The 25,020-nt window shown below is 29.9% G+C and overlaps 3 protein-coding genes across 3 annotated transcripts; all 3 read left to right on the forward strand.

Moving 5' to 3' along the window:
• The first annotated feature begins 1,547 nt into the window (after positions 1 to 1,547).
• Positions 1,548 to 3,661, forward strand: LOC108465792 (phospholipase A1-II 1-like). The gene is made up of 2 exons (XM_017766173.2): positions 1,548 to 2,226; positions 2,761 to 3,661. Exons 1-2 carry the CDS (start codon positions 1,702 to 1,704, stop codon positions 3,469 to 3,471), a joined length of 1,236 nt encoding a protein of 411 aa, XP_017621662.1. The 5' UTR covers positions 1,548 to 1,701; the 3' UTR covers positions 3,472 to 3,661.
• Positions 3,662 to 18,922: 15,261 nt separating this feature from the next.
• On the forward strand, positions 18,923 to 21,862 carry LOC108478091 (phospholipase A1-II 1-like). Its single transcript, XM_017780522.1, has 2 exons — positions 18,923 to 19,333; positions 21,137 to 21,862. Exons 1-2 carry the CDS (start codon positions 18,923 to 18,925, stop codon positions 21,860 to 21,862), a joined length of 1,137 nt encoding a protein of 378 aa, XP_017636011.1.
• A 1,298-nt stretch (positions 21,863 to 23,160) lies between these two features.
• LOC108478100 (phospholipase A1-IIbeta-like) lies at positions 23,161 to 24,631 on the forward strand. Its single transcript, XM_017780528.1, has 2 exons — positions 23,161 to 23,673; positions 24,569 to 24,631. Exons 1-2 carry the CDS (start codon positions 23,161 to 23,163, stop codon positions 24,629 to 24,631), a joined length of 576 nt encoding a protein of 191 aa, XP_017636017.1.
• The last annotated feature ends 389 nt before the right edge of the window (positions 24,632 to 25,020 follow it).

A 25,020-nucleotide genomic window follows, 5' to 3' on the forward strand; every position in this document is an offset into this window, starting at 1 on the left:
GAGTTGCATATATATAAAATAAATTTTGTTTGTTATCATTAGACTTGTTCATGGATTGGAGTACTCGTCCAGGCTCGAAGGTCCGCCCGAAATTTGGGAGGGTTTGGGCAAAAATATTAGGCTCAAAAGATGGACTTGGGCAAAAAAAAAGGTCCGTTTAAAATATGGATTGGGCTGGGCTCGAGCTTGAACCTTCAAGCCCTGAGTCCGGTCTAACCTAATTTTAAGTTTATAATACTTTATATTATGTTATTTTTATATATTATGTAATTTAGAATACATTATAAAAATAAATAGTGTATATATAATACTACTTTAATATAAACATTAAAATAATATTAAGATGATTATATAAAAAATTTCAATAAAAAAATGTATAAAATTATTAAAATTTAAAATAAAATATAACAAATATTTTAAAAAAAATTAAAAATAATATGGGCAGGTTTGTGTAAAATTTTAGACCTATGTTTTGGGCCAAGCTAAGTTTGAGCAGCATAAAGTATATTAATATCATGCTTAAGTTTGACCCGACCCAACCCATGAACAACTCTAATTATCATTGTTGTTGTATATTGTTTGCTAATTGTTAAGATTCATAAGGTATATTTAATGCATGCTGATAATTTTATTTTCTTAAAATAAATGGTAGCAAGGAAATAGATGGTTTCATGTGGGGGCTTCATAAGAAATTTCTACAGCACCTTGCATAAATTTGCTAGTCAATATATTTTTAAATTAATTTGTATAAAAAAAACTTATAAGGGTAAAATTGTAATTTGATTAATACATAAATGCAACATTGATTTAAATAATATATTTTTATTTGGTTAAATTATTTTATTCAAGAAAATTTTAAGTGATTATCGATAAGGTTTTTACACAGTTGATAAAAGTTAAGGTTCCAAACTTTGAGAATTTGGGTTTCACCTTACATAAATAACGTGTAGGCATTGTTTTAGATTTATCCCGGCTTAGATCTTACCATGTTTGAATTCTATTTAGAAATTTTTATTTTTTAATATATATTTAATTTTTTTATTTATAATTTTGTATAAACTTTTAAATATATATTTTTCTAATTTTAATTTTCAAATAATAATATAATTGTTTTCATTTGGCATAATATTTGTAATACAACCTATCATAAATTTAACATAGTTACAAAATAAGAATAAAATTCGAATATTAAATTTAAAAATTTAATATAAAATGTATTATTAATTAATAATAAAATGATATATTATTATTGGTATAAAATAAAAAATATTGAAAAATTTAAAAATACTATTATAAAGTTAATTATTAATTATAATTTTTTTAATCAATCAAGTTTTATGGTGAGTTTGGATAGGCGATTGGGTGCGGTGAGATGTATTTAAGTTACTTCTTGTCTCACGCTATAGTATTTAATATCACCGTTATCATTGTTTTTACACTAACTTCTGTTTAACCCACCCTTAAATTTTAAATTTAATAGTTTATATTAGTTGATGTTTAATAATTATAATATATATATATATATATATATATTGTTCTACATGATGTGAACTCAATCGCAAAGTTGGTATGAGCGCTTTCGGCTTATATGAGAGATTTGCCCTATATAAAGCACCCAACCATGTCCGACTCCATTGCAACTCGTTCGAGAGAACTCAGAAGCATATAGAAAACAAGTAAAAAACAGAGAAAAAAAGAGTGATGGCCAGCTCCATAGCAACTCGTTGGAGAGAACTCAGTGGGGAGAACGAATGGGAGGGTCTACTACAGCCACTAGACACTGATCTCCGTCAGTATATAATTCACTACGGTCAAAGGACTTCAGCTGTCGGAGACCTCTTCGACCCTACCACTTACGATCCGAAAACCTCGAAAGAACAGTTTTTCACCAAGGCTTGTCTCATAAAAGGAAACCCCTACAAGTACGAGGTGACTGACTTCATTTATGCTGGCTCGAAAAAAGTTACGTCGGCATGGATCGGATATGTGGCGGTGAGCACCGATGAAGGGAAGAAAGTACTGGGCCGGAGGGATGTTTTGGTTGCTTGGAGAGGGACCGGAACGCTATCGGAATGGATCAATGATTTACGGATTCCGCGAGTATCACCTGCCGATTTGTTCCCGAAGGCCGCTAAATACAACGCTTTAGTGCACGGTGGTTTCCACTCTCTTTATATTGGGACGGTACCGGCTTCTACACATAGCAAGACTAGTGCTAGAGAGCAGGTAATAGTCCAAAAAATCGATGCTCTTTTTTAATATTCAGTTCTTTTTCAAAGTCGAATTTTTGCAACAAAAATAAAAAATTAAAATTTTTTAAAAACTTCACATTTTCATTTATTTTAACATTAATTTATCAAATTAAATTTATTATAATTCAGAAAATTTTCAAATACATATTGTTTCAAATTAATGTGCTCTATCTTAGAATTAGTCATGTTAAAAACCGGACCAGACATATAGGGAGAAGCCAAAACTTTCTTTTTTAAGCTGAAATAAGAAAAAATTTAGTGGCTAAACAAGTTAAATTGATTTATAAATTTATAAATATTTGGGTGCTTCAATTAAGTCAAATCTAGATCACATCTAGAACGATAAATACTCTAATCATCATGTCAATACTTAAAATTCATTTATATTATAAACAATGTTTTAATTTGACTTTTTTAAATTAACTTAAGTTTGATTTGAAAAAGTTTCAAATTCAGCAGACTAACTCGAGTAATTCAAAATTCTAATCCATTTCTTGCCCTTCTGCAGGTCCTAATTGCTGTAAACAAACTAGTGGACAAGTACAGAGATGAAGAACTAAGCATAACCGTCACAGGGTTTAGCTTAGGTGGAGCATTAGCAACATTGACCGCAATGGACATAGTTGCCAATAGATGCAACAAGCCCACCATAAGCAAGGCGCCGTTCATGGTGACCGCCTTTGTGTTCGGTTGTCCCCGTGTCGGAAACGATGGTTTCAAACAACTATTTGATTCGCTCAGGGACGACAACCTTCGTCTCCTCCGTATGAAAAACAAAATGGACTTCGTTCCAGTACTTTTAGTATCAGGATACACCGATGTCGGAAACGTGTTGAACGTTAACACCTCAGTGTCAAAGTACTTAAAGGAGAAGATTTTTGGTTTCACTGATGATGCTTTCCCTGATGGAAATGGAGATGAAGTAGGTATCGATATAAGCTTGGTAAATGAAGATGATCATGAAGCTCAAGAAATAATTATCAGCGGATGGATAGAGAATCTGTATAGTTGTCACAACATGGATGTGTATATGCATGGTGTTGCGATCGAAAACATCGCAGAAGATACACCGGCGGGTGAATTGGATTATGATTTACCACTCGTGAATAAACATTTAGATCGTGTGAAGGATGACTACGGATTTCCAACGGAATGGTGGGTTGGTGAGAATCGGAAGAAAATGGAACAAATGGATAATGGACGATGGAGGGTTGTTTGAGTTTTGATGACAAACATGAAGGCTACTTTAGTTTTAATATATATATATATATATATATATATGATATAAATAAAGGCCCTTAGATATTAGCTAAGGGTTTGTTGTTTGTAAATGAAGCTTATACGCTTCTATATATATATTTTTTGATATAAATAAAGGTCCTTGGATATTACCTACGGGTTTGCAATAATATCACTTCATTTAAATTATAATTTTAACATTTTATTTGGGATTAAAATGTAATTTTATCACGCATTAATTTATATGTATGTTAAAAAATTTAAAATGATTAAAGCACACTTTTCTATTTTAACGGGGCAAGGCTTTTGACCCTATATTTAACCTTGCCTTAGACCACAAACGAGAGTAAAAAGTAACACAGTTTGAATCTGTGTTAAACGGGTATCTAACAACAATATTAACCAACGCTTAATTCATGTTGTCAGGACACTTTAATTATCACTTAAATAAAAATTTTTGAATCGTTCAATGACTTAAATGAATAATTCGGTAGTCATTTTGAAACTTTTTGAAATTAAGTATAGTTTACTCTTAAATAAATATAAGCTTAATGATAAATTTGGCCACTAACATTTGCATGTTTTGTCAAAATGGCCCTAATTGTATTTTTGAGCCTTTTTTGCCATCATCCTTCTCTTTTTTTTTTCAATCTGCTTTTTCCAACTGATGTAATGAATCAATCTGATTTTTCTAACAGATGCAATGAATAAATTTAAGGTTTTAATTTTTAGGTTTCAATCTTTCATACGTTTCTTTACTGAGAAATTTTTCTACTAAGTTAATTTTTTTTAGATAATTACGTTTATTTTCTTTGAATTAAGAGTTTTTTTATTTAATATATTATTTATTTATTTTATTATTTTCCACATATAATTATCTTATTGGGTTATTTAAGTAGTAAATTACATCTCATTAAAAACATTCCACATATGCAATTTCACATTATCCCCGTTAATTATTTTTAACGGTACTTTCATTAAATTTGTTAGAAAAACATACTGAAAAAAAATAAAAGTTGATTATCAAAAAAGATTTAAAAATACAATTAAGGTCATTTTGATAAAATATACAAACGTTAGTGGCCAAATTTATGGTTAAGCCAAAAATATAATTACAAAGTTGATAAGAATATTTGAGGCTTATAAAAAATGAGAGATTAACTCTATCTAAAGAACCCAACCATGGCCAGCTCCATGGCAACTCGTTGGAGAGAACTCAGTGGCATATACAACTAATTTTTTTTTATAGAGTCCAACCACTTTTATATACATAATGACCAATATATATATATATATATATATATATATATATATATATATATTGGTAAATTCTCTTTGTTTTGCATTGACTTTTAAAATTTACTTTGACTTGAATTTAAAATTTTTTAATTCTTTTAATAATGGGTTAGAGTTTCAAAATTCATATTTATATAAAAATAAAGTTGGAACATATCTTAAAAATTTATATTAAAATACTTTTTGAGTTTTATTATCACTGAGATTAGCGATCATGAGTTTGATTATCTGTTTAGGTTTAAAGACCCAATTAAAAAGCGTAAGGGTTTAGGTAAAAATATAAGTTTAAAAAATAGGTTTGGACAAAAATTAATATATGTTTTTTAAACGAATCGGGCTTGGCCCGGCTTGAATCTGTCAATTTTTTTTTGCCAACATTTTGGTAATATATTATTACTATTTTGTTATTATTATTTGAATATTGTACAACTCTTGTCTTATTATTATTTTTGTTATTATTTTAGAGGCATTTGATTGTAAGTTGCAACTATTTTAGTGTTATTTAAGTATAAAGACTTATTTTTAATGTATTTTTAATTTATTGAGAAATATTTATTTTAATTTTTTTAGTGTATTTGATGTATTATTTTTTTAAATTAATATAAAAAAATTTTAATACAGGCGAGCTGGATCAAGCTCGAGTTTAGTATTTTTTATTTGGACCGAATTTGAATAAAATTTTAGACCTATTTTTTAAACAAAACCTAAAAAACGAACCTAAAATTTTACAACAACCCGATTGGGCTCATCATTCTTATTGCATAGTATTATATTTGCAATTGTTGAGATTCTGATATGATAATGTATATTTAATGCTGCTAATTTTTATTTTTCTTAGATAAAATAGATGATGTCATCAATTTATGGGAGAGGGGCTTCATAAGAAATTTCTGCACCACTTTTCATGGATTTGCTCATCAATTTATTTTAATTTGTACATTAAAGAAAAGACTTTTAAATTTGATTGAGGATTAAATGTAAAATTAATTTAATTAAATTATTAATTTTGTTTTATTTTATTCAAGTAAACTTTATACACCTGTCAGTTGACAAAAGTTAAAGGGCATCAACTTTAAAAATTCGGGTTCAAATAGCATAAATCATAACTTAATTTGATCTAAATAAATTATGCTCATTGTTGGAAAATATTGATTTTTGGAAGCTTTGAGGCATATTCTCGATTAGTAAAAGTGGAGATCTAAATAAAAAAATTATGATTTTATATTTTACCCTATGACATCTTTACAACGATATATCATATGCTCAAAATAATTAAGTAATAATAAGAAATTGATGCTCAAAATTAATCTTTCTTACATATTAAAATTGAAAAGAGAATAAATTATTTCAATTTTTTAGTATGAAAATAGAAGCATCCATAATGACAAAAATATATATTAAATAAATGTTTTGTAGTTGTGATTTGCTATTATATGCATAACGACAAAAAAATGTTGTTACTAAAACCTCTTTATTTTGCATTGACTTTTAAAATTAATTTTGATCTTAAATTTTATTCATTCTTTTAATTTTGCGTTGTTGTCAACACTTTAAATTCATATATATATATATATATATATAATTCTAACAACCTTTTTGGTCCTTTCTACAACTAATAATAATTTATTTTAATTATCTAACGTGTTGAATTTGTCGATATAATTATATTTATCATGTATATAAATTTTCGAATCAATCCAATACATATATGTATGGTATCGATTTAAAACACTTTATTTATTAATACTTATAATTAAAATTTTTATGTAAATAAATATTTAAAATTTTAAATTTACAATAATTTTGACATAAATTATCTATATGAATGGAATATAAAATATAACGATTGAATTAATCCAGTTAATTCAATATTTTCCTGAAAAAAGAAATAAATAAAATGGTTTGGATGAATGCCAGTACATATATATTTGTTTATTATCATTCTTTGCAATTATCATTATTTGCAATTATTGAGATCCATGCTGATAATTTTGTTTTCTTAAAATAAAAGGTAGCAAGGAAATAGATGGTTTCATGTGAAATTTCTACAGCACCTTTAATGAATTTGCTAGTCAATATATTTTTAATTTAATTTGTATAAAAAAGACTTATAATGGTCAATTTTATTTCTTAAAATCCATGCTGAAAACAAAATGTTAATTTGATTAACACTTAAAAATGTAACATTGGTTTGAATAATATGTTTTTTTTTTTTTTGTCAAGTTATTTTATTCGAGAAAATTTAAGTGATTACCGATAAGTTTTTTATACAATTGGTAAAAGTTAAAGTTTCGAACTTTGAGAATTTGGATTTCAATTTTACCTTACATAAATCACGTGTAGACATTGTTTTAGATGTATTCGGACTTATATCTTACTACGTTTGGATTTTGTTTAGAATTTTTTTTTATTTTTTTACTTATATTTTTTTTTATGAACTTTTAAATATATATATTTTTCCTAATTTTTAGTTTTCAAATAATAATATTATTGTTTTCATTTGTCGTAATCTTGTAACACAATTGTTAGAGTTATGTGACATTGATAAGTGTTAAAAGTAACATGTTTTAGCCTTATTCTTAATTCGTTTTTGGATTATTATTTTATTAAAATCGTGAATTTTATTCTCCTAATCTTTTAAATTCATGTTTTTATACTCAAGAGAGCATTTGGGAGCAAAATGAGCGAAAATCGAAAAATTAGATCAAGCTGCAGGAGCCACATGGGTTGGACCATTCCGTCGATTTCGTGATTTGCACTTTAAACATGTGGAAAAACGTGATTTTTAGGTTTTTTGAGCATGTTAAGATGTATATATGACAAAAATAAGAAGATAAGAGTGAGCTGTTAGAGAATATTCAAGAAAACACCTCAAAAAACACCATCAAAGCCAATTTTGAAACAGATTTCCGTCAAGAATGAAGATTCCATTTTGATTTCTTTGAATATTATTATGAGTTGTTTTGTCTCTTGTTGTTATACTGTATTTTGGATGTTTTTATTTGCTAGAATGAACCAATTTTCTAAATACATAGGGGAGATGAACCCTGTGATGAATTTCATATTTTTATTTTTATTTTACGCAATAAATACTTAGATCTTGTTCACAATTATGTGTGCTTAATTCTTGGTTTAATATTTGTAAACTATTGATCCATATTTGTTGTGCTTAAATCAGAGAAGAAATAGACCCTATTTAAAAGTAGATGAGTGGAGTTGCATGCAATCCTAAAAATAGGATGACATAAATCTACTGGATTAGAGTTAAATCTAATAAGAGAATCCATATATCAAGTTAATGCGATAATAGGGTTTTAATTGGAAGGAAATTTCAATTAGTCAATCTAGAGTTAGTTTCTCTTATTCTTAAAGAGAGATATTAGCATAATTAAGGAATTTCTACGGATTAAGATACTACGTGAAGAAATTGCGTAATTTAGATTGATAATGACAGATGAAATCTAGGTGAATTCTTTCCGGTATTGTTTCGTTTCTTGGGGTTTTAATTAGAAAGAAATTTCAATTAGTCAATCTGAGGTAGTTTCTCTTATTCTTAAAGAGAGATATTAGCATAATTAAGGAATTTCTACGGATTAAGATACTACGTGAAGAAATTGCGTAATTTAGATTGATAATGACAGATGAAATCTAGGTGAATTCTTTTCTGGGTATTGATTCGCTTCTTGGTTGTTTATTCGATTATTTTCTTGACTTATTCTGTCGCATTCGTAGTTAATCAATTTAGTTAATTTTAGTTTAATCAATCATTCATATTTATCAGTTAAATAATAGAAATGCAGCAATTACTAGTACTTTTAGTCCTCGTGGGAATGATATCTTTGCTCACCATAGCTATACTATTAATTCATTAGAATAGGATTTTTCAACCTTTAAATAGATATAGTTGAAAATCCTCTTGTATTATTCTTTTTCAACATTAGTGAATTTCTCCTTCTCTGCCCGTGATTTTTCTCGAAAAGATTTTCCATGTAAATCTATGTGTTCTTATTTTTCTTTTCTTATTGCTTTGTAATCATTCTACTGCCATTATCGACATTAATTTTAACAAACTGGTATCAAAGCTTTTCGGGTTGCTTGTCTTGATCACAGTAATTACAACACTGAAGTATAATATTTTGTTGTTGGATCGCAATACCAAATTCTCATTATGGCAGATAAAGATGCAGACAATTCTTGTGCAGATGGATTTGGAATATGCCCTGCTAGGGTTAGATAAGATGCCTTCGACATTGATGCTTGAAGAGAAGTAGCGTAAGGATTAAAAGGCTCTAACACAATTACATCTACATCTATCGAATGAAATTCTTAAGACATGTTGAAAGAGAAGATCGCCGTTGCATTATGGACGAAGCTAGAGCAACTATGGATATCGAAAACTCTAACTAGCAAGTTGCATTTGAAGCTGCGTCTTTATTCTCATCATTTGAAAGAAGGTATGTCTTTAGTCTAACACTTAACTGTGTTTAAAGAAATTATCTCGGACTTAAAGACCATGAAGGTTCAGTATGATAAAGAAGATTTAGGGTTAATTATGCTTTGTTCATTGCCCTTGTCTTATTCAACCTTTAGAGATACGATTTTTTATAGTCGCGAATCTTTCACAATTGATGAAGTATATGATTCCTTAGCCTCGTATGTCAAGATGAAACATCTTGTGGTTGGATCTGTCTCTCAAGGAAAGGGTCTCATTGTTCGTGAGAGACAAAAACGAAATACTGGTGGTAATCATGGGAGGACACAAGAATGAAATCCTGACGATAAATCTAAGGGTAGATTGAGATCTTCAAATAGAGGTAAAACTTGTAATTTCTACAAAAAAAAAGGAAATTTTAAGTCTGAGTGCTACAAGTTGCTAAATAAGATCAAAAGGGAGGCTGCAAATTAAAAGGGAAAACAGTTAGAACAATTAGGTGAAGTTGATGTAGTAGAAGACTACAGGATTGTGAACTCCTAGTTTCTTCTGTTGACAACTCTAAAGTAAGTGGTGAGTGGATTCTCGATTTTGGCTGCACTTTCCATATGAGTCTTAATCGGATTGTTTTCCAACATATGAAACAATGTTTGAAAGTGTTGTTTTGATGGGAAATAATGCTTCATGTAGAGTTTTATGTATTGGCACGATAAAAATTAATATGTTCGATGGAGTCGTCAAAATAGTTAGTGACGTACGACATGTACTAGAATTAAAAAGAAATTTGATTTCGTTGAGTACTCTTGATTCAAAAAGATCAAGTTCATAGCTGAAAGTGAGGTTCTAAAGATTAGCAAGGGTTCCCTCGTTGTGATAAAAGGGTAAAGAGAGACTGCCAAGTTATATGTTTTGCAGGGTTCAACTATTACTGGTGATACAATCGTCGCTTCCTCTTCCTTGTTAAATGATGATGTTACTAGACTTTGGAATTTGCGTCTATGGCATATAAGTGAGAATGACATGGATGAATTAGGCAAGAGGACTTCTTGATGGAAAAGAAATTAGCAAATTGAAGTTTTATGAGTACTATATTTTTGAAAAGCAAAAGAGAATTCGATTCACCGGAGGAATCCATAACATGAAGGGAATGCTAGATTATATTCATTCTAATCTCTAGAGACCATCTAAAGTGCTTTCGAGAGGTGGCACTAGTTATATGCTGACATTCATTTACAATTTTTCCAAAAAAAGTTTAATTATTCTTACAAGCAGAAAAGTGATGTGTTGCCCACGTTTAATTATTGGAAGACTATGATCGAGAGTATACGGGAAATAAATAAATCACCTCTGTATATATAATGACTTAGAATTCTGTTATGATGAGTTTAATGAATTGTGCAAATAAAAAGAAATCGTGAAACACTTGATAGTTCTCCAAACTTCACAATAAAACGACATTTCAGAATGAATGAATAGAAAATTAATAGAAAATGTTTGATGTATATTGTCAAATGCTTGTTTACCGAAGTCGTTTTAGGCTAAAGTGGCTTGTACTGCATATTTTCTGATTAACTAGTCTCTGTCCATTGATATTGAGAAAAAGACTCCACAAGAGGTATGAATTGGTACTCCTACTAAATTTTCTGATTTGAAGATTTTTGTGTGTCCTACGTATGCTCATGTTGATAATGGTAAATTGGAACCTAGATATATTAAATGTGTTTTTATTGGATATAAGGCTAGTGTTAAATGACATGAGTTATGATGTCTTGAAATTAGGAAAGTTGTTATTAGTAGAGATGTTATTTTTTATGAAAATGCTATGTTTCCTCACTTATCTATTAAAGACTCTTCTAATAAAGACCGGTAGAGATCAAACACACATGTGAAGCAGATGAAACTTTAGATTGATCTAGGATCTATAACAAAATCTACACCTCAGGTTAGTACAAAAACTCATAGTAGAGTTGCTTCTTCACAACAGTTAGCACCACATGTAACACCCCTAACCCGTATTCGTCACCGGAATAAGGTACAAAGCATTAACGGACTTATACACTAACATTTATACAAAACCGAGTCATAAATTTTCATTCTAAATTAAAACTTTTCAAATTTCGCCATAAAGTCCCTAATATGGGCCTACGGGGTCCAATACATGCTTTGGAAGTGGTTCAGGACTAAATTGACAACTTTGGAAATTTTACCTTAAAGATAGGGGCACACGCCCATGCCTGGGACATGGCCATGTGGCCAGCCCGTGGGGCTCCCATGGCCGTGTGGCCAGCCCATGTGGAATTCTAACTTGTAATTTCTTAAGTATCAGAGGGGCGCACGGCTTGGGCACACGCCCATGTGGCTAGACCGTGTAGTAAACTGGTTTTTAACCATTTTTAAGCCATTTTCACACGGTTTTGACACACGACCCTGCTTAAAACCCGTGTTCTTCACACGACCAAACACACGGCTGTGTCTTTTACCCGTGTACTATCATGACTTTATATTTAAGGATGCAGGGGACACACGGTCATATCACACGCCCGTGCCTTACCGTGTGTCACACACGGCCTAGACACATGTCCGTGTGTCTAACCATGTGGATGAAAATAGACAGTTTTAGGCCACTTTTCTCACCATTCCATCCATTACCTGTACTTAAACACCATTATATACAAATTACAACCAACCAATCAACCAATTTATGCCCATAATATACACTTTATATTAACACACTACTACTTAACCATTAAACTAAGTTTCATACATATATGCCATCCATTTTATATACTATAACCATCTATAACTTTATCCAACCAAATACTTATACATGCCATATAAATCAAAAGATAATAACCCAAAAACTACCAAAAAACGTCTGGATAGTGTGATTTTCGGTGATGATCCGATCCTCCGTGTCCACGTTAATCTATATGGCATATCAAGCACATACAAGTAAGCTTGTGAAAACTTAGTAAGTTCATAGGCTTGAAAAGTAAACTTACCAAGTATGGTAAAACATTTATATCATATACAATTCACTAATTTCTCCTGACATTCACAAACCAAATCAAATACACTTAGTATTATTCAATATTACTCACACTTAAACTTCTTTCTTTTGGGCCCATTTATCACTTACCATCTCTTTTCAAACTAAGAAATTATACGGAATTGAGTACTTCATCTTCACTTTGCCATAGTAAAACTATGGACTTTCACATGATCACGTTTCACTTCTCGAAGCCATGACTCAGCCATGGTCTTACACGAGTCATATATTATACCGATGCCATATCCCAGATATGGTCTTACACGGAAGCACTTATCACTTTTCTCCATACCATAGCCCAGCTATGGTCTTATACAGATCACTTGTATCACTTTAATCCGAAGCCATAGTCCAGCTATGGTCTTATACAGAAATCATTTATCACTTGTTTTCCAATGCCATAGCCTATCTATGGTCTTATACAGATATCACTTATCACTTGTTGCCATGGTCCAACCATGGTCTTTTTCCGTCAATTCATCGTTTGTTACTGGACAGAAGTACTCAATCCGATGTTTCATTCAATTTGATCATTTCTTCAATTTCATATTTTTACATCATTCATGGTTTTATCATAATCATATAGTATAACTCATTATAAAATTCATAAAAATAACAATGATTACTAAAATTTAGCTACATGAACTTACTTGGGCTGATTTGCAAAAGTTGTAGAATTTTTTGGGACTATTCTTATAATTTCTTCTTTCCAAGATTCACTTCAATTTCTTGATTTAAACCTCAAAAGAGGTTCGCCAAGTCTGGTCTAGTTGCTTATACTTTAAATGTGGTTGAAGATATATATGCAAATCAAGAGCCATTTATTTATTCCGAGGCAATTAACTGTGAAGATTCATGAAAGTAGATAATTGCAATACAATAAGAGATGAAATCACTCCATAAGATTTACTTTGACTTTTAAAATTTACTTTAACTTGAATTTAAAATTTTTTAATTCTTTTAATAGTGCATTGAGTTTCAAAATTCATGTTTATATAACAACAAAGTTGGAACATATCTTAAAAATCTATATTAAAATACTTTTTGAGCTTTATTATCATTGGGGTTAGCTTATACCTGATCATGAGTTTAATCGTCTGTTTAGGTTTAAAGACCCACTTAAAAAGTGTGAGTATTTGGATAAAAATATAAATTCAAAAATGGATTTGGACAAAATTAATATATGTTTTTAAAAGATATAAAAGGTATATCATATATATATATATATATAAGTCTACCAACTTTAATAATATTTAAACGATGCATCTCTATTGAATTTATCGATATAATTGTACTTGTCATGCATATAAATTTTCGAACTAATTCAATATATATATGTATCATATCGATCTAAAACATTCTATCCATTAATGCTTATTGAATGGTTGAAAGTTTTTTTATATAAAATAAAAGGTTTGAAGTTTTAAATTTACGTCACTTTTGACATACATAATCTATATAAATGGAATGTGAAATATGATGATTAAATGCATAAAATACAAAAAAAAATGTAAAACTACTCTAATTTTACAGATATAACAAAATATGTCTTAAAATATATATTAAAATACCTGTTGAATTTTGTTATCATTGGGGTTCGCCTTTAAATATGCCTAACATCAAGTACTTGTTCGGTTAATTCAATATTTGGTGAAGAATAAAATTGTTTGGAGTTAGAGTTGCATTTATATAAAATAAATTTTGTTTGTTATCATTAGACTTGTTCATGGATTGGGGTACCTGTCCAGACTCGAAGGCCCGCCCGAAATTTGGGAGGGTTTGGGCAAAAATATTAGGCTCAAAAGATGGACTTAGGCAAAAAAAAGGCCCATTTAAAATATGGGTTGGGCCGGGCTCGGGCTTGAACGTTCAAGCCCCGAGCTTGGCCTAACCCAATTTTAAGTTTATAATACTTTATATTATGTTATTTTTATATATTATGTAATTTAGAACACATTAAAAAAATAAACCTATTGTATATATATAATACCACTCTAATATAAATATTAAAATAATATTAATATGACTATATAAAAATTTCAATAAATAAAAAATATAAAATTATTAAATTTTAAAATAAAATATAAATATTTTTAAAAAATTCAAAAATAATATGGGAGAGCCTAAAATGGGCTGGAGTTAAGTCTTTTGCAAATATCGATGTGTTTGTGTAAAATTTTAGACCCATATTTTGGGTTGGGCTAAGTTTAGACAAGTATAAAGTATATTAATATTATGATTAGGCTTGACTCGACTTGACCTATGAACACTTGTAATTATCATTATATTTGTATATTCTTTGCACTTGTTTAGATTCATAAGGTATATCTAATGTTGATAATTTTATTTTCATAAAATAAATGGTAGCAAGGAAATAAATGGTTTCATGTGGGGGCTTCATAAGAAATTTCTACAGCACCTTCCGTAAATTTGCTAGTCAATATATTTTTAATTTAATTTGTATAAAAAACTTATAACGGTAAAATTATAATTTAACTTAAATGTAACATTGATTTAAATAATGTATTTTTATTAGGTTAAATTATTTTATCCAAGAAAATTTTAAGTGACTATCGATAAAGTTTTTACACAATTGGTAAAAGTTAAGGTTCGAACTTTGAAAATCTGAGTTTCAATTTTACCTTACACAATTAACGTGTAGACATTATTTTAGATTTATCCGGCTTAGATCTTACTATGTTTGGATTCTATTTAGAATTTTTTATTTTTTAATATATATTTACTTTTTTCCTTATAATTTTTATAAACTTTTAAATATTTTTTCTAATTTTTAATTTTCAAATAATAATATAATTGTTTTCATTTGGCATAATCTCGTAATACAACCTATCATAAATTTAACATAGTTACAAAATAAAAATAAAATTTGAATATTAAATTCAAAAATTAATATAAAATATATTATTAATTAATAATAAAATGATATATCATTATTGGTATAAAATAAAAATATTGAAGTTAATTATTAATTATAATTTTTTAGTCAATCAAGTTTTATTTTGAGTTTGAATGGGCGATTGGGTGCGGTGTGGTGTGTTTAGTTTACTTTTTGTCTCACGTAACAATACTCACATAAAGATATCTAATATCATTACTACCGATGTTTTTACATTAACCACAACTAAACCCCTCATCCAAACCTACCTTTAGATTTTAAATTTAATAATTTATATTTGTTGAGGTTTAATAATTATAATTAATTTTATTTTTTGTTTTACATGATGTGAACTCAATTGTAAAGTTGGTATGAGCACTTTCGGCTTATCTGAGAGATTTACTCTATATAAAGCACGCAACCATGTCCGACTCCATTGCAACTTGTTCAAGAGAACTCAGTAGCATATAGAAAACAAGTAAAAAACAGAGAATTTTTCCAGAGTGCCTTCAAGGGGTGACACTAATTATATGCTGACAATCATTGACAATTTTTCCAGAAAAGTTTGGGCATTCTTCTTGAAGCAGAAAAGTGATATGTTACCCATGTTTAATGATTGGAAGACTATGATCGAGAAATAGACGGGAAAACAGATAAAACACTTCCACACAAATAATGACTTGGAATTATGCTCTGATGAGTTTAGTGAATTGTGCAAATCAAAAGGGATCGTGAGATACTTGATAGTTCTCCATACTTCATAACAAAACGCCGTTTCAGAATGAATGAATAGAAAAATAATGGAAAAGGTTCGATATATATTGTCAAATGCTTGTTTACCAAAACTGGTTGAAATGACCTCTATTGCATGTTTTCTGATTAACTGGTCTCTGTCCATTACCATTGAGAAAAAGACTCCACAAAAGGTATGGTTTGGTACTCCCACTCTTAATTTTGATTTGAAGATTTTTAGATGTCCTACGTATGCTCATGTTGATAATGGTAAATTGAAACCTAGATCTATTAAGTGTGTTTTTCTTGGATATAAGGTTGGTGTTAAAGGGTATAAGTTATGATGTCTTGAAATTAGGAAAGTTGTGATTAGCAGATATGTTAATTTTGATGAAACTGGTATGCTGGCTCACTTACCTATTAAAGACTCTTCTGATAAATATCTATAGAGATCAAACAAACATGTGAAGCAGATGGAGCTTCAAATTGATCTAGGATCTATAACAGAATCTACACCTCAGGTTAGTACAGAAACTCATAGTAGAGTTGCTTCTTCACCACAGTCAACACCACAATATTATATTACCAAGAATAGACTTAGAAGAGAAATTAAACCTCCAAAGAGGTTCGCCGAGGCTGATCTAGTTACTTATGCTTTAAATGTAGTTGAAGATATATAATGCAAATTAAGAGTCATCTACTTATTCCGATGCAATTAGCTATGAAGATTCATAAAAATGGATGATTGCCGTGCAAAAAGAGATGAAATCACTCCGTAAGAATAGAACATGAGACCTAGTGAAGCTTCCTAAGGGTAAAAAGGCTATTCGTTATAAATGGGTGTTCAAGAAGAAAGAAGGGACTCCAAGAGTTGAAAAACCCATGTATAAAGCAAGGCTGGTTGCAAAAGGTTACAGTCAGATTCCAGGTGTAGACTTCACAGATGTGTTTCCTCCAATTGTTAAGCATGGTTCGATTCGAGCCTTACTTGGTATTGTGGCCGTGTATGATGTGGGGCTTGAGTAATCAGATGTGAAGACAACATTCTTGCATAGAGAAGATATTTACATGCAACAACTAGAGGGTTTGATAGCCTCAGAAAAGGAGGACTATGTTTGCTGACTGAAGAAGTCTCTTTATAGCCTAAAACAGTCACCTAGGCAGTAACACAAGAGGTTTGATTCATTTATGACTACTCATGATTTCAAAAGAAACAGTTTTGACAGTTGTGTTTATTTTAATAAAAATAGTGATGATTCATCTGTATATCTACTATTTTATGTTGTGACATATTGATAGCAGCCAAAGGTAAATGAGAGATAAGAAATGTCAAAACCCAGCTTAGTCAGAAAAGGTACATTGAGAAAGTTTTTGCAGGTTTAGCATACAGAGTGCCAAGCCTGTTAGTACTCCATTAGCACTCACTTTAGACTTTCACCTGCTTTGTCTCCGCAATTAGATGATGAGATTGACTACATGTCATGTGTTCTATATTCTAGTGTAATAGGATGTCTCATGTATGCTATGGTTTGCTCATAACCAGATTTATCATATATAGTTAATGTAGTTAGTAGATACGTGGCGAATCCTAGTAAATAACATTGAAAAGTAGTTTAGTGGATTTTCAAATACTTACGAGGTACTATTGATGAATTAGAAATGGAGTCATTGGGTATTTTGATTATGATTTTGCTAAAGACCTTGATAAATGAAGGTCTCACACAGAGTATGTCTTTACTATTGGGGGTTGCACCATAAGTTGGAAAGTCACTTTGCAGACTACAGTTGCTTTTTCAAGTACTGAAGTTAAGTACATAGTGATTACTGAGGCTTGTAAAAAATTTATTTGGTTAAAGGGACTCTTTGGTGAACTCAGTAAAGACCTTCAAATCAATACAGTGTTTTGTGATAGTCAGAGTACCATCTTCCTTACTAAAGATCAAATGTTTCTTGAGAGGATGAAACACATCGGTGTTCAGTATCATTTTGTGTGTGATATTATTACTCGTGGTGATATCATTGTGAACAAAGTTAGTACTCATGATAATCCTGCGAATATGATGACTAAGTCACTTCCTATAACCAAGTTTGAGCATTGCTTAGACTTGGTTCATGTTCACTGTAGAAGAATACTCTTTAAGGGGTTTCGTGAAAGAGGAGAACTTATTTGTTGAGAATTCGAGTCAAAGTGGAGATTATTAGAGTTGTGTGACCCGAATCCAGTGACTTGGTAAAGAAAAAATACAGAGGCAAAACGAGTTTAATCTGTATTGAACTACACTTCTATTTGACATTAATTTGAATAGAGTTTTTTAACCTTTAAATAGATGCAATTAAAACTCCTATTATATTATTTATTTTCAACATTAGTGAATTTCTCATCCTCTATCCGTGGTTTTTTTCCAAAAGAGTTTTCCACATAAATTTGTGTGTTCTTATTTTTTTCTTATTATTTTGCAATCGTTCTACAACCATTGTCGACATTAATTTTAACAACAATGTATCATAAATTTAACATAGCTACAAAATAAAAAATAAAAAGTTGGAGTATTAAATTAAAAATTAATATATAATGCATAATTAATTAATAATAAATGACATATAAAATAAAAATTAAAAATGCTACTATTAATTTTTTTAAACATGATTAACTATTAATTATAATTTCTTTTTGTTAATATTTGGAGTTTTAGATTTAAAATTAAATATTTTTTATGTTTAATAGTTATAATTAATATATATATATATATATATTGGTTTTACATGATGTGAACTCAATTGCACGGTTGGTATGAGATCCGAGGGATGTGCTCTATATAAAGCACCCAACCATGTCCAACTCCATTGCAACTCGTTGGAGAGTACTCAGTAGCATATAGAAAATAAGTAAAAAAACAGAGAAGAAAAGAGTGATGACCAGATCCATAGCAACTCATTGGAGAGAACTCAGTAGGGAGAACGAATGGGCGCGTCTACTACGGCCATTAAACACTGATCTCCGTCAGTATATAATTCACTACGGTCAAATGACTTCAGCTGCCGGAGACCTCTTCGACCCTAACACTTGCGGTCCTAAAACCTCGAAAGAAAGGTTTTTCACCGAAGCTTGTCTCATAAATGGAAACCCCTACAACTACGAGGTCACTAACTTCATTTATGCTGGCTCGGATGATGTTGCGTCGGCATGGATCGGATATGTGGCGGTGAGCACCGATGAAGCGAAGGAAGAACTGGGCCGGAGGGATGTTTTGGTTGCTTGGAGAGGGAGCAGAACGCTATCAGAATGGGTCAGTGATGTATTGTTTTGCCGAGTATCACCTTCTGACTTGTTTCCGACTGCCGCTGAATACAATGCTTTAGTGCATGGTGGTTTCCACTCGCTTTATATTGGGACGGTACCGGATTCTACACATAGCAAGACTAGTGCTAGAGAGCAGGTAATTGTCCAAAATATCGATGTTCTTTTTCAAATTCTAATTTTTACAACTACAATAAAAAATTTAAAATTTTAAAAACTTCTCAATTTTATTTATTTTAACAAGAAATTGTCAAATCGAATTATTATACTAAACTATTTATTTTTTCATTTTACTTTCAAAAACTTTTCAAATACATATATTTTCAAATTAATGTGCCCTACCTTAGAATTAGTGATGTTAACAACCGGACAAATTGATTAGAGTGAAGTTAGAAATTTTTTTAGGGTTAGATTTAAATTGTATATTTTAAACTAATAAAAATATAATTTTATTATTTTAATAATTTATATATTTATAATCTCTCGACTTCGCCACTACAAATTGGCCAATTGAACGGTTCAATCAGTGACATAAAATCAAATATAGATCAAGTCGCTTGTGAATTGATAAAAAAAATTGAAATCTGAGACAAAAAATTTAGTGGTTAAACAAGTTAAACCGATTTATAAATTTATAATTTTTTATTATTCTTTATATTTTTAAAATTTTTTATTTAATTGTTGTTGAATAAATAGTCGAACCAATTAAATAGGGAACCGGTGATCTAACCGATTTGATTGTCATGGAATTCAATCATATTATAAATGAAGTTTTAGTTTGACTTTTAAATTTATAATTCAATAAATTTATTTAAATTAGGGTCCGTTTATTTACATATAAAAAGTTTTATTGAAAATATTTTCTGCATTTTCTTGTGTTTGTTTCACAGAAAAGAGCTTGATCAACGGAAAATGACTTACAAGTCAATGTAAAATAAGCCATTTTTTCTATAAAATGATTTACCTTTTGAAAAGCGTAAGTCATTTTTTGGAAAGAGCTCCTCTATAAATAATTTTATTTTATAAAAAATTAACTTAAATCAAGCTTAATATTATTATATTGATAATCAATTTTATTTTTATTTTTAAATTATTTAAAATATTATACTTTTTCAATATTATTAAACATACAAAATTAATTATTTATATTTAGTCATATAATAAATTACTAATATAATAAATATAAATTACTATTTTAATAAATTATTTAATATTTCAATTTTATTTTAAAAATAATAGTTTTAAATAATATTATTCATATATTATTGAAAACATTCAATATTAATATTTTAATAATAAATATTTATTAAAATTAAAAATACATTAATAATAAATTTTTGTAGTATAAATGTTAAAATATGTCATAAGCCTATGTACACTTCATAGATTTGTGATTTAGTCTTTGTACTTTTATTTTCAAGAATTTAGTCTCTTTACTTTTAAATTTAAAAATCAAGTCTAATTGTTAACATCGTTACTTTTATTGTCAATTTTGTTGATGTCACATTATTAAATAAAAAATACTCACTTGTTAGTTATGTAATTTAAAAATGACGTTATAATAAACCTGAATTTAACATAATATTTTTAATATACGCAAAAACAATGTAATATATAAAATTATAAATAAAAATAAATTCAATTAAACAATGAAAAATAAAATAAAACCTCAAATGTATGTTTGTTTCATTGAAAACAACTTTTATGAAATATTTTTAAGAAATTTACCAAACAACATAAATATTTTACACAGATTCATCCAATCACTAAAAATATTAAATTTTTAAAAAATAAATTATTTTCCAAAAATCATTTTAGTGAAACAAACGGAGCTTTAACTTTATTTGATTTGAAAAAAATTTTAAATTTGAGTTACAATAATATAAAGACTGACTAACTCAATTAATTCAAAAGTCTTGATACATTTCTTGTCCTTCGGCAGGTCGTAGCTGCCGTAAAGAAACTAGTGAACAAGTACAAACATGAAGAATTAAGCATAACCGTAACAGGGTTTAGCTTAGGCGGAGCACTAGCAACATTGACCGCAATGGACATAGTTGCCAATGAATACAACAAGCCCACCGCAAGCAAGGCGCCGTTCATGGTGACCGCCTTCGTGTTTGGTTGTCCTCGTGTTGGAAACAATGGTTTCAAACAATTATTTGATTCGCTTAGGGACAAGAACCTTCGTCTCCTTCGTATGAAAAACAAAAAAGACCCCGTTCCAAAACTTTTAACCAAATCACTGTTCTCCGATGTCGGACACGTGTTGAAAGTTAACACCTATGTGTCAAAGTACTTAAAGAGTAGGCATTTTGGCTACACTGGTGATGCTTTACCTGATGGAAATGGAGATGAAGTAGGTATCGATCTAAGCTTGGTAAATGAAGATGACCATGAAGCTCCACAAATGATACCTATCGGCAGATTGATAAGCAATTTATTTAGTTGTCACAATATGGATGTGTATATGCATGGTGTTGCGATCGAAAGCATCGCAGAAGATTTACCGGCGGATGAATTGGATTATGATTTACCACTCGTGAATAAATATTTAGATCGTGTGAAGGAAGACTACAAAATTCCACCGGAATGGTGGGTTGGTGAGAATCGGAAGAAAATGGAACAAATGGATAATGGACGATGGAGGGTTAAGGTTGAGTTTTGATGAAAAACATGAAGGGTATTTATGATATAAATAAAGTCCCTTAGATATTAGCTAAGGGTTTTAAATAATAAATATATAAGATATAAATAAAGGCCCTTAGAGATTAGCTAAGGGTTTGTTGTTTGTAAATGAAGCTTATACGCTTCTATATATATTTGTGATATAAATAAAGGCCCTTAGATATTAGCTAAGGGTTTGTCGTTTGTAAACGAAGCTTATACGCTATCCCTTTTCATTTAAATTATGTTATCTAATGATCAACTCCTACTTGTTGACCTGATGTATATCATATACTATATTCTTAGGAGCGATTGCTACAACTAGGGAAGTCAATAAATTGAGGATTAAATTGAATTATAATTGTTTATTAAAGTTGGAATGTAAATTTTCCTTTGAGAGCTTGTAATTTTAATATTTTATTAGGGATTAAAATGTAATTTTGTCACGCATTAATTTATATATATATTTAAAATTTTAAAGAGATTAAAGCATCTTGACCCTATCTCTAACCTTGTCCTAGACCACAAACGAGAGGAAGAGGTAACACAGTTTAAATTTATGTCAAACGAGTATCTGACAAGAATTTTAACTATCACTCAATTCATCTTGTCAAGATACTCTAATTATCACTTAAATAAAAACTTTTGAATCGTTCAATGACTTAAATGAATAATACGATGATCATTTTGTAACTTTTTTGAAATTAAATATGGTTTACTATTAAAAAAAAAAAGGCTTAATGATAAATTTGGCTATTAATGTTTTGCATGTTTTATCAAAATGACCCTAATTGTATTTTTAAACTATTTTTGGCCACCAACCTTTGGTTTTTTTTTTCCAATTTACTTTTTCCAACTAATTTAATGAGTCAATCCGCTTTTTCTAATAAATGTAATGAATGAATTCAAGGTTTCAATTTTTCTTTTCATTCAAAAAGTTTCAATCTTTCATACGCTTGTTTAATTACATTTACTTTCTTTAAATTAAGAGTTTTTAAATTTAATGTATTATTTATTTATTTTTCACATGTAATTATTTTAGTGGATTTATCTAAGTAATAAATTACATCTCATTAAAATATACTCCCATTAAATTTTTAACTATACTTTTATTAAATTTGTTAAAAAGATGATTAAAAAACAAAAGTTGATGGCAAAAAAAATTAAAAAAAATACAATTAAAACTATTTTGACAAAACATTCAAATGGTGAAATTTCTCACAGAGCCAAAAATATAAATAGGAAGTTGGTAAGAATATTTGGGGCTTATAAAAAATGAGAGATTATCTAAACCCAACCATGGCCAGCTCCATAGCAACTCGTTGGAGAGAACTCAGTGGGTACAACAACTTGGGGGGGGGTCTACTACACCCACTAGACACTGAACTCCGCCGCTATATAATTCACTACGGTCAAAGGACTGCAGCTGCCAGAGACCTGCTTGACCCTAACACCCACGAACCGAGCACCTCGAAACAAGAGTTTTCCTCCAAGGCTTGTCTCGTAAAAGGAAACCCGTACAACTACGAGGGGACTCCCTTCATTTATGTTTCGTCGGCATGGATCGGATATGTGGCGATGAGCACCGATGAAGGGAAGCGTGTACTTGGCCGGAGGGATGTTTTGGTTGCTTGGAGAGGGGCCAAAACAGGCACAGAATGGTTCAATGATATGAAGTTTCTGCAACAAACACCTTCGGACCTCTTCCCGATTGCCGGCGCCGATAATGTTAAATTTCACGGTGGCTTCCTCTCGCTTTATACCGGGACTAAACCGGATTCTACTTATACCAAAACTAGTGCCAGAGAGCAGGTAAGTTTTGCCTGTGACACTGTATTTACCACTGTTCAGTGGTGCATCTAACCTATCACTAAAAAATAGAAAAATTATGTGATGTAAATTATATCAAAAAGCATTTATTCATTTTTTATTAAAAATTTCATCTATGTGTATTGATTATGCTTGACGAAATAATCATAAATATTAAGTTGGATTAGTTTTCAACAATAAAAATTAATTGAAATTTTTATAGAAGGATTGGTTTCCTCTCTAATCTAAAATATAGAGATTAATTTATTCATTTTCTGAGTAGAAGGGGCAAAATGTAATCTTATTTCTACTACAAGGGCCTCTATGGTACTTTTACCTTGTTCAAGTTTGTGGTTGTTTCTCGCAACAATATATGTCCAAAGTTTGAAGTTCGGTCTCTTTTTGGTAGAAGTATCTTTGCAGTCCTTCTAAATATCGATATTAAGTAAATTGATCTAAAAAAAATTCAAGCAATTTAATCCTGGTCAATTTTAAAAGTGAGCAGCTAAAAATAATTAATCACGATATTAATGTTTTTACCAGTTGTATATAATTTTGATTAGTATAATAATAAATTTAGCTATGGATATTTATAAATATTGTCAATTTGGTTTTGATTCTAAAATTCAATAAATTTAGCCTCATCATTTACACATTTACACAAATGTTATGGGCTAAATTTCTTAAATCAAAACTAAATTAATAGGATGTGTAAATTTTAAAGGCTAAATTTGTTATTATACCAATTAAAATTATATACAAGTGATGGAAAATATTGTGATTAATTATCGTTAGTTACTCACTTTTAAAATTGATAGGGATTAAATTATTTTAATTTTTTTTTAGAGGATTGAAAAGTTTCTCACCTCTCAATTAATTTCTTGTTGCCTTTCCCCAGGTCTTAGATGCTGTAAAGGAACTTGTAAACAAGGACAAACATGAAGAAATAAGCATAACCTAACAGCGTTTAGGCGGAGCACTAGCAACATTGACTGCAATGGACATAGTTGCGAATGGATACAACAAGCCCACCACAAGCAAGGTGCCGTTCATGGTGACAGCCTTGGTGGTGTCCTCGTGTCGGAAACACCGGTTTCGCACAATTATTCAACTCGCTTGGTGCCGACCACCTTTATCCCTTTCGTATAAAAAACGAAACAGATCCAATTCCTACACTTTTAACCAAATTACTATACACCGATGTGGGGAACCTGTTGATTGTTAACACTTCAGTGTCGGAATACTTACAGGAAAAGTGGCCTTTTGGCAATCTAATGCTGTAAATGAAGATGAACATGAAACTGAACAACTAATAATTATCGACGGATATGATTGAATAAAGTTGATAGC

Source organism: Gossypium arboreum, chromosome 8, assembly GCF_025698485.1.
Source record: "Gossypium arboreum isolate Shixiya-1 chromosome 8, ASM2569848v2, whole genome shotgun sequence".
Lineage (NCBI taxonomy): Eukaryota > Viridiplantae > Streptophyta > Magnoliopsida > Malvales > Malvaceae > Gossypium > Gossypium arboreum.

Excerpts from the sequence above, each read along its gene's own strand:
- LOC108465792 (XM_017766173.2), top strand. The coding sequence starts at position 1,702 with ATGGCCAGCTCCATAGCAACTCGTTGGAGAGAACTCAGTGGGGAGAAC. Across the intron at positions 2,227-2,760 it reads AGACTAGTGCTAGAGAGCAG|GTCCTAATTGCTGTAAACAA; the intron begins GTAATAGTCCAA and ends GCCCTTCTGCAG.
- LOC108478100 (XM_017780528.1), top strand. The coding sequence starts at position 23,161 with ATGGCCAGCTCCATAGCAACTCGTTGGAGAGAACTCAGTGGGTACAAC. Across the intron at positions 23,674-24,568 it reads AAACTAGTGCCAGAGAGCAG|GTCTTAGATGCTGTAAAGGA; the intron begins GTAAGTTTTGCC and ends GCCTTTCCCCAG.
- LOC108478091 (XM_017780522.1), top strand. The coding sequence starts at position 18,923 with ATGACTTCAGCTGCCGGAGACCTCTTCGACCCTAACACTTGCGGTCCT. Across the intron at positions 19,334-21,136 it reads AGACTAGTGCTAGAGAGCAG|GTCGTAGCTGCCGTAAAGAA; the intron begins GTAATTGTCCAA and ends GTCCTTCGGCAG.